The sequence below is a fragment of the Dermacentor silvarum genome, chromosome 6 (genome assembly GCF_013339745.2).
Source record: "Dermacentor silvarum isolate Dsil-2018 chromosome 6, BIME_Dsil_1.4, whole genome shotgun sequence".
NCBI lineage: Eukaryota > Metazoa > Arthropoda > Arachnida > Ixodida > Ixodidae > Dermacentor > Dermacentor silvarum.
In genome coordinates, this window is record NC_051159.1 from 61,154,391 (window position 1) to 61,169,079 (window position 14,689).

The 14,689-nt window shown below is 49.7% G+C and overlaps 1 protein-coding gene across 1 annotated transcript in view; it reads left to right on the forward strand.

Annotated features, from left to right (window-relative positions):
• LOC125946307 (uncharacterized) overlaps nucleotides 1-14,689 on the forward strand; it is a 56,668-nt gene that overhangs the window by 5,525 nt on the left and 36,454 nt on the right. Inside the window, exons 3-4 of the mRNA XM_049669022.1 lie at nucleotides 5,293-5,799; nucleotides 12,392-12,511. Coding sequence (XP_049524979.1) covers nucleotides 5,293-5,799; nucleotides 12,392-12,511 — 627 coding nt within the window. The remainder of the gene's footprint in view (nucleotides 1-5,292; nucleotides 5,800-12,391; nucleotides 12,512-14,689) is intronic.

Below are 14,689 nucleotides of genomic sequence, written 5' to 3' on the forward strand. Positions count from 1 at the left end.
GGAGTTCATGTGGTGAGCAGTCGCCAGGGGCGCTGCAGTGCTATGTTCGATAAAGTCAGTCATGACAACGATCTGCCCATTCCCTGTCTAATAGGTTATGGCAACGCAGCGCTGCGGTATGGCTGTTCACCGCAGGTGCTTCACTGCGGCGGCCAATAAGGCCGCCGCTTTACCAACTGAAACGACACTCTAGCCATAGAGACGGGAGCAACGGCTGTCGCTGCAAAATGGCTGTGCGGTATTCTGGGTCCGTAGTGACGCAGCACAATGAAAATGCGCCAGTTTATCTGCGTGCGAGAAGTCTCCGCGATGCAGTGCGAACACGAGCATGCTGCCCAGCGACACAGTTCGTCGCTTGTCCCCGCTTGCCCAGTGAAGGTGCCTCCGTGCGCATGTGCCCAGAATTTGAGCGTGTTGTTCACTCCAATGTGCTTGCCGATTGCCTCTGCTGCTGAGCTAAGAGCGATCGCAGATGGATATCGTAACGACAGCGCATCAATCGCATTTTGGTGGGTGAGGGTCTTGTGTGCAGTTAGGAAATTAGACTTCGAACGCTGGAAGGTGTTGCAATTGTTTAGTGTGCCGTGCTTGTGATCACAAAATGCCATTGCACTGGGTCTGTTTGCGCCGACCGCTGACCGTGTTTGCTGCACTATATCATTGACAGAGCAGCCATCTCAAATGACAGCTGCGATACGTTGTCGTTGGAAAACACTACGCACTGCTCAAGATCGTCGTCCACCACGGCGCATCGACGCCTTGCAAGCAGCTACAGTGACATGCCGATAACTATTTGCTGTGCGCTACGTAGCCAGAACGCAGGCAATGAACCGTGTTGTGGGGCCATCACAGCCCAAGAAGACATATGCATAAGGTAGCGAAAGTCGACGCTTTTTTTTTTTTATAGTGGTGCTGAGTACATCACCGATGACAGTGCGTTGTGCGTGTTTTATTTCGCCGGTCAAGATTGGGTCAAGATTGTTAATGCCTCTCAGCTACGCATTAGGTCGCTGTTGTCGAAAAATAAGCTGGGCGTGGCCCAACCGTGGTGGGCGCGCACAAGAGTTACATGCCTCGCGCAGGGCGTGACCTATGGTTTTGATTAACAGGCGAACTCGTGCCAAACTCGTACATCGCGAAACCCCCCTCGAGTTAAACTCGGGAGCATGGGGGCGGCAGCAGCAGCCTGTGTCATCGCATCCAGCGGCGGCAAGCGTCAATATGACCGTCTGGACCCGTTCACCTACATGACCGACGTAGAGTTTCAGCGTCGTTTTTACCTTTCCAAAACGTCAGTGCTCTGGCTGTGTGACGAGTTAGGCGAACGCCCTTGTCTGCGGAGACTGCGTGGCGGGCATATTATGCTTTCCGAGCACAGACTGATGTGACTAGGCTGCGGAGGAAACGTTCGTGCGATCGCTTCGGCTCTCTCCTGTTTCAAGCGCTGCTCGTCCACCGCGGCCTAGCCCCAGACCAGGTCCGGCGTCGTCATCGGAGTACTGGGGCATCTGCGAGCACCTGGGGTTCAACCCGGGCCAACCAACCTGCGTAGGCGAAGTGGTCACATTATATTGGAAGACTCAGAATGGAAGCCAGGCTGCCTTCCGATGCAACAGGTGCGCAAATCAGTTTTCGCAGTTACACGGTAAAGCTGCACTGCACGGTCAGAGAGGCGAAGGACGTTACTTCGCCAACACGGACCGCCTCGGCCATCCGAACGACCACCTCTCCAGGCGGCAAATGATTTGGCTCACGTACTGCGTGACCAAAAGCGTAGACATATGGCTGTTGAAGGAGATGACCGGCGACTTGTTTCCTCTATAGGAGCACACCATCACTGACAGGACGAACTACCCCCGTAAGGTCGCGAGGGACGAGCTGCTGGCGCGACCTCCACTTGGTACCGCGGGTAGATAGCGCAAATTGATGAGTGCCTTCTTCGCGGCGAGCAAAAGTATACAATCGAGGCCGCCTAATGACGGGCGACAACTTTCCGCCAGCCGCCAAAATTACGGCGGTGTTAAAGTTGGGGGCCCATGGGTCTTCGGCATGTTCTGCGCGACCAGAGGGGTGCTGCGAGTTTCAAAGTCGACCGACGAAAGGCGGCGACGCTAGGCGCCATTATTGCAGCCAATGTTCAACCGGGGACCATTATTCATAGTGACGAATTGGCCGCATACAAATGTATCCCAAATTTAGTGGATGCTAACGGGGCTATGCCTCAATCCGCATTGGTAGACAGTCAACCAAAGCGTGAACTTTGTGGACCCTATCACGGGCGTTCACACGCAAAAAAAAGAAAGTTATTGTCAAAAAGTGAAGCGCTCCCTCGTCAGCGATGGGTACAGGGTAACTGCACCGATGCTGGAGTCCCACCTGGGATGCATGCGGTGGCAGTCAACGTCCACGTGCGCTGCAAAGACCCTTTCGTGCGTTTGTTAGAAGCCACGGATCGCTCGGGCTAGCCACTACAAAGACTCTTTCCTGCGGTTGTTAGAAGCCATCGCTCGACGCCTGCCAGTATGGAGGTGTATCGCAAAGTAAAAGAAAATAAGGCGTAGTTTTCTGACCCTTGTATATGTGCTTTCCGGCATTCCTGTGTGCTTACACAGTAAGCGCGTGGCAAACCACTTATGCGCTAGCCGACGCTCACTTCGTCTTGTAGCTGGATGCGCGCGTTACTCGCAGCTTTTCCTTAGCGCGAGCAACGAGCGATCTGTTAAAAGCCCAGTGTGAAAACCAGGCGCACACCAATGTCTGCTCGGGAATGGGAGCGCAAGCACGTAGCGAGCCGCACCAATCCAATCTAGAGCAAAGGAGCAACGAGCGATCTGTTGGAAACCCAGTAAGAAAAGCAAGCGCACACCAATCGGTGCTCGGAAATGCTAGAGCAAGCACGTATCGAGCCGTGCCAATCGAATCCAGAAAAAAAGAAAGAGGGGGGCGAGCGTCCCCTCGTGGTATAACGCGAAACGTATTTAATTACAAATTAGTCTAATACACATTCCGTGTACATCGTGGAAACATTAAAATGCTTACAACCCACGTTAAGGTGACTAATATTATTGTACTAAAGGAATTTATTTTATAACTTGCTTGTGCCTGTATTGCACTCGGTGGAACGACAAACAAGTGAAAGAAGGCACGACCATGCACCGACCGTATGATCACGTGAGCCCCAGTTTGTCGACCGCCCATATGGCAACGCCCAAGGGATAATAGCCACCCAGAGTGAATCTAGATTAACCAATGAAACTGGAGGCGTGCCGATGGACAAACTTTGTCTTGTTACCATTTTTTCTTTGGTCTTGGGGCGTCGCCAGAGCTCGTGAAGATCCCGAGTTTCGCCAAACTCGGTGCATCCTGCATAGCACCCCAGGACGAATCTTTCTTCAACTGTGAGGCTTTTCTTTCGAGGAATCCGTTTGGGTTTGGGCTACGATACGGTGGATGTCTCATTTTACTTTTAATAGAGTAAGGGAGACGGTAACAAGAAGAACCGCAAGAGAGTAGTTCCTGATGTTCGCAATGTTACCTACACCCTCAACATGGTGATAGGTCAGCAGTGCCCCTATTGTTTTTACAGCGTAAGCTGTTATAGGCTGATTCCAATAGCCGTTTCTGTTCGCGATGGCGTCCGCTGCCGCCGCCGCCGTCGGGGACCGTAACCGCTATCGCCGGAAATGCGAAAAAGTACCTGGTTCCCGCCGGGATCAAACGCGCGTCCACTACGTGGGAACCAGATACTCTACCACTGAGCCACGCACGCGCTTGCTATCGGGCAGCTTAAAATGCGCTATAAATGCTCCCCAGGTGCGCGCACAGGCGCAGTCGACCCGAGCCTCCGCGAATATGGTGGCGCCATCTAGGTAAGGCGCCTGAAAACGCAGCGTGCGCAGGCGCAGACGACGAGATGCGATTCAGACGAGGCGCGCATTCAACGCGATTCCGATGAGAGATGTGCGCCACGTATTCTGGATGCCTCTTCGGTACCCGTTATGGCGTCTCCTCGCAAGGTACGAACCGCTGCTGTAAAAGCGAATTGTAGAGCTACGTGCACGGCTACAACCAGGCATCATCGGGCTCAGCAGACTGCTGTGCAGAGAGCATTACAAGTCGCAGATCGTTCTCGTCAAAAGGAGGCGAAGAGACTTTGTCCCGAAGGCCCTCGTGTGCGTGATGCCGAAATAGGAGCTACTCTTGAGCCGCTCCACCAGCTTACGGTGTGATTGCGCTGCGTGTGGCGCGCAGAGGACTGTGACTTTTTTTCTTAACCTGTCAAGCGGGCGCCTCTCTCCTCCAAAACCACTTGAGGCACAACCAGCCGGGAAGGCAGCAGAAAACCGCGGCAAACCAAATGGAAATTTTCTTTGAGAGTGCATGAAATTCTAACCGTGGCAAGTCCTTTTTGGCGCACTTGCCCTCACACTGCAAGGGCGGCATGTGTGAACCACGCTTCTCTGACATAAATAGTTCTGAGCAGATGGAAATGATCTTTTGTTGAGATAAATTTAAACAGAAGACCTAATGGCAGGGTGTGGGAACGAAATGTTTTTCGCGCTGGTTTAACTTTTGCTCAACTGAAAAACATTACGTTCCGGTTCTGCTGCGGAACGAAAACAAAAAATGATTCATGACGGTTCATAACGGTTTTGGTTTGCAGGCAAAGACTTTCGAAGGAAAGTAACGATAAAAAGAGTATTTATTTTTACAATAAGTGAATTACGAATTCTGAGATCATGCTCCGTGCCTTGAGTCAAGGCGCTGCACATGATCTTAGAAGCAGCACGTCATCGAGTGTACTCGCCAAAATGCGAGACCGCTGTTCCGAGAAAACGAACTTAAATGAATATAAACGAAGGATGAAACTTCGATAACAATGAATTGTAGTTGTAGAAAGCGAAACGATAAGCCCTGTAGCGCGCAAGCTTTGGTTTGCTACGTAGCTGAACTGCTATTGCACCGAAGGGCTAGCTTAGATTAGTGGAGAGCAAGATCGACTATCGCTCGCACTATCCATGTCTGAGATACGCGCTAATGCTGACGTTGCCTGACGTCGGTTGTTTCGGATTGCCGACTTTGCCCATGAACCGAAAAGCGATAAAAATATTTCGGCTGCACTCCTAAACAAAATAATAAATAGCGTGTCAATTGCGTTTTCGTTCCAGTACAAAATGATTTTTTTTTCGTTTTTGTTTTCGTTCCGTTCCGACACTCTGCTTGAATGCATACTAGACCCCCCCCCCCCCCCCCTGCCCCGTACATTTAGAACCCATGTCCCGTGTGTTGCAGGTTACAATGAAATGGGTCCTGGGGCTCACCCAGGTCTACACGGACAATACGTCCAAGTTCTTAGAAGACAAGCACCTTCAGAACCGGCCCCGGCAGTTCATGGCGCTCTGTCTGGACGCCAGGTCAGATGACCAGCTCGGACTTCGTGCCTTCAAGGAGCTCATCAGCACCGGCGAACTCGCGTTCCTGTCACCGCAGCGGTACATCGGCCACGACAGCTACGCGCGCCTTGTCCGACACCTCGTGATCCTGTCCGGCAAGTGGCTGGTTCCGCTGTGGTTCCGTATCGAAATGCTCCCGATCCGCAACATTGAGAATTCCAGGATCTTCGTAATTTCGCCCAACCCGCTGGTACTCTCGTATCGCCGTCTGCACGAAGTCGAGATAGCCTCGAAGAGTGGCTACATAGGGTACGTCGAGCTCTACCTGAAGGAGATATACGACGACGGAAAGGCAGTCCCGGCGGACTACGTACGGTTCCTCAGGCACCGCAGCGCCACAGTGCAGGCGAGTGCACTGTGGGCCTCTTTCAGGCCACAGAGTTTGCTACGAAGAATAATACATAGAGGTCTGGAAAAAAAATTGCCCGCCAATCCACCCTGTGAAGGTGGTTGGAAAGCGAAGCTTTTTACGCCACCCTCACGGTGACTGCGGCGCACTTTTTTATTGTTCTTTCCGCCGAGCCTTATATTCACGCTCTTCTTCTGCCGTCTTTACTTTCCGTGGTCTACCCATAGTGGGGTAGTCTAGAAAATGAACCGAAGCAGTTACTAGGCTTGAAGGGTTTCGAATGACGTCAACCCTCTTTCAAGCAGCTGCATAAGCTTTGCAACAGCTGCAATCTAATCTTACGGACCGCGCCGAGCCTGTTTCCGTTGTTTGCCCGCAGCCCTTATCATCCATCATGTTGGCTCATCACTTTGAAGCTTGTTTTTGTGGTTTTTCTTGCGAAAACGAGTGCTTAGTTGTACGCTGAATGCCTGAATTCAAGTAAGCTATACTGCTATACCTGCAATTGTTAGCAGTTCGTCGGGATCGTTTTTTGATTACAACGACGGACACGACAGAACCCTTGGCTGGTAGAGGTACAAAGCTTCGCTTTAAAACTAGGAGGGAGCATTACGTAACAAAAAGTGAAACCAGAAAAAGTCGGCACAACAAATGCTCATGTGGCGGCAAGTTTTAGTGCCTTCCATCGACGCGGTAGCCGCGCGCAGCGCACGCTCTTCCGAAAAGACAACTGGTGCCACAGTAAAGTGCAGCTGCCACACCCGCAGGTTACAATGAAGACAATAAATTTATACGTTGCAAAAACGAGACAAATTGCGCAAGCCTATCAGCAGAACGTGTGAACAGAGCGGTACTCAAGGCACCCGAGTAAGTGGGCGTTGATTAAAATATGCCGGTAACCAAGCGCACTTAGTCGAGTCCGCGAGCGCAGGGTGAAGTGTTGGGCTGGCGTTTATTGAGCGAAGGGGGAATAGATTCATTGAGAGTTAGCTAGCGAAGGCTGGCTGCATGATGCAATGCTCCCTCCTAGTTGACGTCTTTCTTCCATTTATACAGGCAACTGTGGTAATGCAAACGTTCAGCTATCATGAGAATGAGAATTAGCACATGGAATTGTCTAATAGTTACGCTCGTGGCTTCAGACGTTCTTTTAACGTTATCTATTACGCTTTATTTTTCTGAATTTCTAAGAACTCATAATTCTTTCACCACAGCAAAGCACAGTCTCCAGCACAGGCGTAATAAATGCAAACCGCTGTATGTATAACTCGAAATTGGGTGCAATTGATCAATGTTCTCGTGCGGCCAGAACCGCCATACTTGCTGCTCCCCCATGAACCGCCATTCTTGTTGCACCCATACGAACCGTCATTCCTGCTTCTCCCGTATGAACCTCCATCCTTGCTGCTCCCGTATGAACCGCCATACTTGCTGCTCCCGTATGAACCACCATTCTTGCTGCTCCCGTATGAACCGCCATAGTTGCTGCTCCCGTGTGAACCACCATTCTTGCTGCTCCCGTATGAACCGCCATACTTGCTGCTCCCGTATGAACCGCTATTCTTGCTGCTCCCGTATGAACCGCCATACTTGCTGCTCCCGTATGAACCGCCATTCTTGCTGCTCCCGTATGAACCGCTATACTTGCTGCTCCCGTATGAACCGCCACACTTGCTGCTCCCGTATGAACCGCCATACTTGCTGCTCCCGTATGAACCACCATTCTTGCTGCTCCGGTATGAACCACCATTCTTGCTGCTCCCGTATGAACCGCCATACTTGCTGCTCCCGTATGAACCGCCATACTTGCTGCTCCCGTGTGAACCGCCATACTTGCTGCTCCCGTGTGAACCGCCATACTTGCTGCTCCCGTATGCACTAGCGCCAAAATTCCCCCTAGCGATTTTTGTGGGAAGCTGATTCGAGCGTCTCGTCCCAACGCTTGAGTCAAGCGTTTTGTCGGCATGACCGGAAGCGCTACAATTTTTCCCCCTAATCAAGACAACAGCAACAAACGGGGTTTCTTACATATACACTGTGGGTTGTCTCCGACGTCTTTCTTTGCCATGCACTATTGCCTGCTTTAGGTCAGAGGTTTGCGAATTGAGGGCGCCACACTATCGTAAAACGGGCCGACAGGGTGGTGTGCTTTGCTGCAAAAATTCCCCCAAATGTGGCCAAACTGTCCTTTCTAGCACGTTGAAATGAAATGCTATTAACATTTATTATGAGCGATGAACTACAATTTGCTGGTAAGCAGGACGTTTGCGTTAATGGGAGATGGTAGTGAATGTGAAAACACGTGGGCGCTGGCAAGAGAAATAGGTGGAGAGGTTCGCCGACCAATAAACTTGGCATGCTACTACGGGCCTAATATATAACAAGAGATCAAAGGACGAGAGAAAAAAAAAGCCCACATGCATCCACTGCATGTGGGCTTTTGCTCCGAAAGCCATGCTCCGAAAAAAAGCAGCAGTGTGCTTCATGAAATGAATAAAGTAGAAGGTTATCTTTACTGCACCGAGGATAAGCAAAATATTATCCATCAGTGACCCTTCGGCTGCAATACAGAGATTACTGTTCGGATTTTTTTCAATGTTCCCTTGTAGTACACGAATAACTACAGTAAACTGACGTAAATTTGTGGAGATGAGTTAATATCACATAATTATTTCAGTGATGCACAGAAATCCGTTAACTTAAAATAAGCTCACACACTATACAGATATTAAACGCGTCACTGCTTTCTTTTTAATGCAGAGGCGAGCACAGTGTGCCTTAATTGCTTGCAACCTGAATGCTTATATTTCTTTATTCTTACAGAGGTGGCTAGCACTACACATACAGTTGCATCATCCATACTGGGGGCTTAAAAATAACAGGGCAAGTTGGGAAATTAATACCTCCGGGACACGTCCTTCCACAAGGCTCCACTTTCCCTTGCAAATTTCCGCCCTTTTTGCCAAGATGTGAGACGAAGTTTTTGAAATGTCACCTATTATGAATGTGGGCGTGACATGCGCGTGATTAGGGCGCAGTTTCCTATAGAGATGAGGATTGCCGCGATGATATGCCCCACGGAAATCCGGATCGCGCGGAGCCCTACAAAAATGGCGTGCTATTTTACACGTCCTATTCGTGCAGCCAGGTACATAACAGGTTGACATGATGAACGCATGCACATCCAAAACGCATTCGGGAACCGATAACACATTGTTTTCGCACATTGCGGGAACCACGCGGGGCAGCAGTCAACGCCAACTGACAAGCTAGTTGAGCCAACTGTGACCGCAGCGCCATGGAGGTCGCTGACGGTGGTGGAGCCGCGCAGCATCGCTCATTTTGGCAACTGACTGCGTCTTTAAGTGTTGGCACCTACAGCGCGTCGCGGCGACGCAGGCAAGACGGTATCACTGCAAAAGCAGATTATATGTAATAAATGAAGAATTGCTTACGTGACCACTACTCTGAAAGACAATTTGCCTTTCCTGATATGTTATTGAATTTGCCAGTGTGCAGCCGACAGCGCACGCTTCCAGATGTAAGCGAAGAAATCGCCCCACTCCCCCTTGTTTACACACTTTTGACAGGGGAGGGGAGGGGGGGGGGAAGTGCATCCCTTGCCCCGCTGTAAATACGCCTATGTCTTCCGCAAAGGACTTTCATCCGAAAGCTTATATCCGTTTGTCATGTGACACTCCACGTGAACCCCTTTTCGGTTGGTTTTTCGTAGTATAGAAGTATTTAGAATGCCCGTGTTTCAGGGTTATGAATACGGTCCTATACATTTATTTATGCAGTTTTCTTACTTGTAACAGCTTTGTTCTCGATAGATGTCACGTTCTGAATGTCATAGAAGAATACCATATCACTTTATCTAAGCCTAAAAGTTTGAGAGGCACTTAAGCCTGCATTGAATGCGAAAGCATTCGGACTTATCCGCGCGATACTTTTCACTTGGTCATGTGCTCGAATTGGGCAAAGTCAATTTTTTAGGTGCGAGCCACTGAAATTTTGGGGGTGGGCCATGTCGGTTTGAAACGCGGATCAACTCAATTTTTGCATTGGGCAAAGTAAACTTTTGGCTATGGGCCACGGCGTCCGTCCGACGCCGTGGCTGTTCACCTTGCATGGGATTTCGCAGTGCGAGCCGCAGCAGGTGCAGGTCCAGTGCCGGGAAAATGACTTCATCACTTGGTCACGTGGGTTTTCTTGCCATTGGATGTTAACGCCGGACGTTCGCCGGATTTTCCGCTTCATGGGGCATATAAGGCTTTCACCTTAATATTTTACAGCGAAGCTGCTAGCCTCTAGTTGTTCGGGATTTTTTGCGACGCGTCCTCGCAGAAAAAAAATACCTTTAGCCACAAAAACGTCACAAGTCTGCGCGGCACATGCAGCACAGTCACAGCGTAAACTGGTGGAGCGCCTCGAGAGTATAGCTCCAATTTAGGCACCACGCACAACAGGGTCTTCGCGGCAGTCTGTTCGCCTCGTTTTGACGAGAACGGTCGGAACTGTCGGCCCGGCGTCGACGGCGAGCTGAGGCTTGTAATGCTCTCTGCACAGCAGTCTGCTGAGCCCGATCAAGCCTTACAACTGCAACTTACATGTCAGGCGCACCGCGTTTGCAGACACCCTAACTAGATGGCGCCACCATACTGGCGGAGGCTGGAATCGCACTGATTACGCGCCTCATCTGAATTGCATCTCGTCGCCTGTGCCTACAGACGCTGCGTTTGCAGGCATTTTACCTAGATGGCGCCACCATACTGGCGGAGGCTCGAGTCGTATCCCCCTGCATGCTTGCCTTAAGGGTATTTTCTGCGGCCCGATGGCAAGCGCTTGCGTGACTCAGTGGTAGAGTATCCGGCTCCCACGCAGCGGGCGTGGGCTGGATCCCGGCGGGAATCGGGTACTTTTTTCGCGTTTCCGGCGATAGCGGTTACGCGGCAGACGCCGCCGGCGGCGGCATCATCGCGACCCGAAACGGCTATTGGAATGAGCTCATAACAGCTTACGCTGTAAAAGACCTTCAGCCATTGAAGCGAAAGTGCATACACTCTTTCGTATCACGCATACAACATACAGCACAGTATTCGTTTCAGTAAAGAATCCAAACCGCATCATTGATGATAAGGCACTCCTGATAACAATGCGAAGCACGTAGCGCTCCCGCATGTTTCCCAGTTAAGATTACAGTTGGGGAGTGACGTCACTATTCTTACATTTATAAAAGAACCAGCTTAGCATTTTCATTGTTGCAGCACCGTTATGGGCGGTGGCGTGCTGTCAAAATTACCATTACTCTGAATTACCATTACTGACATTACTCTAAAACAATGAAGCATTGCATACCCCCCTCAGGAGCTTAAGTGATGGTTTTCAACAGCTTTGCCAGTCATCCACTTTCGCAGGGCCCGGATGGCGAGTCGATTTTTACAGCGAAGCTGTTAAGGGCTAGTTCCCCCAGGCTCGTGTCCGCATGTAAAAAAACAAAAACAAAAACAAAACAAAACAAACATCATCATCAGCATTTCGGCTATATGTGCGTGGTGGTTTACCTTCAGTTATGCCTTAGCACAAGTGTCAAAACGGATGACTGATAGGTCATGACATCAATAACATCACATGCTCGTCAGTTACGTCACAATTAACGACAATAAAATCACGTGCGGCGCATACCCGCATTGGATATGCGGGCATATGGGCCAGCGACAATAAAGAAAGAACGAAAGAAGGAAGGAAAGAAATAAAGAGAGAGAGAAAAAAGTGAGGAGGAAAGAAAGAAATGACGTGTGGCTCGACCCGCACTGCATATGTGGGTATGAGCCGCCGAGAGCAGGAGCGGGAGAGATCTCACAGAATCCTGACGATGCCGTGCAGTGTGCCGCGGCTATGAACGCTCTGGCTCATACGCTTGTCTATGACGATGGGGTGGACTTGGCGCTGCAAGCGCTCTACTTGGCCATATCACCGGGCGAAAACAAGACGCCGGTGTCCTTGCTCTTTGACGAACATGCCGAAGACGCTCAATAAAATCAATTAGGATAATATATAAATTCACTATAGCAATATTCACTGCAGCAGACTCACCATAGTCACAGCTTCGCTGGCTTCCATCTTCACAGTAGTGGAAGGACTCTGAATTTTTTGTTCCTGGTGTTTCTTTAGCTGGCCTTAAACTTGCTGCACAAAAGTTAGGGTCCTCTATATTTCCTGCGCAGAGTGCTTACCATTCCAACGTATTACACATTGTTTGGCATAGGCTAAAGTCGATATGATGCTCGGACTGTTTTGGGCGTAACTGTGAGAGACATGGACTATCTTTTTTGGAAGCAGAGAATATACCAGGCACCATTCTGACACAGCCTACTTTTACGGTTCATTCTCGAACATTTTTGCGCACCTTTTCGGAATCAGAGAATACACCATGCATTATTTTGACACAGTATACTTTCGCGGTTCATTCTCGTACATATTTGCGCACTTGTGACATTCTCTATAGCTCAAAGAAATAAGCTTTAATTCCTGTCTGGCCTCTGATCTTCGGTTTCTCAAGTTAAGTTCCTATCTTTTTACCCCGAAGGCCACAGTGTTCAACAAGCTGAGTGAAGCCGTCGGCAAGTCCTTCAAGCTCGAAACCATAGTCCGCGGCAGGCTGAACGACCTCAGCAAGTTTCTGCCAAACTGGAGTGCCGTGGACTGGGTACAGGCTCTCAGTGTGGTATATAGCGGTGCCGGCTGGCAAGAGGTACGAGAGCTGAAGTTCTTCACAGTTCTATCAGCTCAATAAATTTATTCATATGCACGTATCCCAAACATAAATGAATACAATGTTTCAGAACAGCTGCGTTTCAAAACAGCAGCTACAACACAATAAAAAAATTCGGCAGAGACACTTAAGACTGCTCAAGTCGCTTTAGTGAAATGTTTTTATTTTTCTGCGCGTCCCTTGTGCGCGTAAGCTCTCGTCTGCCTTTTATTGCGTCTCGGCAAGGCCAAAAAACAAGCACGTCAAGCGTCTCAACGCACTCGCTTGACCGCGAGGCATGCATAACTCGAATTACCGTTGAGCGGCATTCTATTCGACATTAACACTTTTTTAGTTTAGAGATTATTTTATACGCTCATGACGTGGCGCCACCTCCTAACCATTGACTGCGCCGCCACGTGTCCAACGACGCACGCACTAGGCCATACGTTTAGTCAGCCAGATGACTGCGGCGAGATGTGCGCCATGACGCACGCACTAGGCGCAGATTTAGTCAACTAGAACCGTGGAGCCGCTGTGGCGGCGAGGAAGCGTGCTCGTCTCGCATTCCTGAGGTCCGGGTTCGATTCCCGCCCACGCCGAAATTTATCAAACCGCTTTTCAAAGGCATTATTTACTTTGTTTACAGGAACCTCCTTGAGGAAACTGACGTAAATTCGAGTATTCTTCTGTGTTTTTACTCTCTGCCGTCGGCCATTTCGGTCACGCGGCCGACTACAACGCCGCATTTTCGCGTAGTGGGACATATAATGCTTTCGCGTTAATACTCTTGGATATAAGAAGGTTTGACTATTATTTTCATTTCTTTTCAGATCCCCCTTAAAGCCGTAGTTGATGCGAGAAATAGAATTGCTATTTGGATCTTGTCACATAACGTGAGATTCTTATTTCTTGTGTTTTTTCGTAAGAAGTAAACACAAAAAGAAACAAACAAAATGAAGGTGAATGACATTTCGGCACCCGTACGGCCGGGTTCCTTGTACAAGATGGTGAAAGAAGTCGGGCAGTAAATTATGCGAGTATAAGCATTAGATGACGCAATGGTCTGTTGGAAATATCAGGTAGGCTTCCACTTCTCCGATTGAGTGTATGTAGTGTGGTTTGTAATAATATAGGTTCTAGTGATTCTTCCGTGGCGATGACAGTTGCGGCATTTCCAGTCGATATTGTGACCTGCGTTGTAGCATTGTTCATCTAGGAAGTTGGCGGCCGCGTTTCTTGGCTATGTTATTTTGGTACTGCTTGATACTCTGTATCAAGTGGCCCGGTTCCCCGAAATGTGAACACCCTGTTGGCATGGCAACTGATGTACCACTCCCGGTTATCGTTCACATTTGAGGGGGTCTTTCGTGCGAACTAGTTCTCTTCTTTGTGCATTGGCACGCGTGCGACCGGAAGCTTCTTGATGCACTCTTGCAACCGTTTATAGCTTACGCCGGGTTGCGTACAGAATAGGTGTGCGCTACGCTTGATGCAATCGGCGCTAATTTAGCTTCGGCTGCAGGCTTCACAGCGACGTAGCTTGGCAGCACGTTTGTCGATCCGAGCGGGAGTGGTCACATTTGAGGGAGATTGGCTCTGCCGTAGTAAGTATAGTAGCGGCCACCGACGCCGCAACGCAGGAATGTTCACGTCAGCACTCTCAGCCGGCGCCTTGGTGCAGGCTGTGAACGACGAGAATAAAGTTGGACGGCGCGTGCTAGCGGCGCAAGCACACACAGCACGCGCTAGTCCGTTCTGAAAGCCTGCTGAGCTGGTCCACTTCGTCGGGCAACCCCTCGGTTCCTTACAGTATAATCCATCAAACTGTAACCTATGTTGTTAAGACTTGTGTGGATGTCGGCGTCGGCATTGCCGCCCGCGGTCGAGGAAGTCAAATCCGCCGACGCAGGCCCTCCAAATTTATTTTACCACTAAAGTTGCTCACAATTTGTCTTGCATTCTTTACAAAGTTATTCCTCGGAATTTTGAGAGTTACAGCCCACAAACAATTCTCGTGAAACAAAACACCGACAGCGCATGCCTTTTATGTTAAATCTTCTCAGGCTGAAATATTAAAGGTGCAAACAATAAAAGAAGGCCGGCCCACGAAAGAGGCCGCATTTCTGCCAG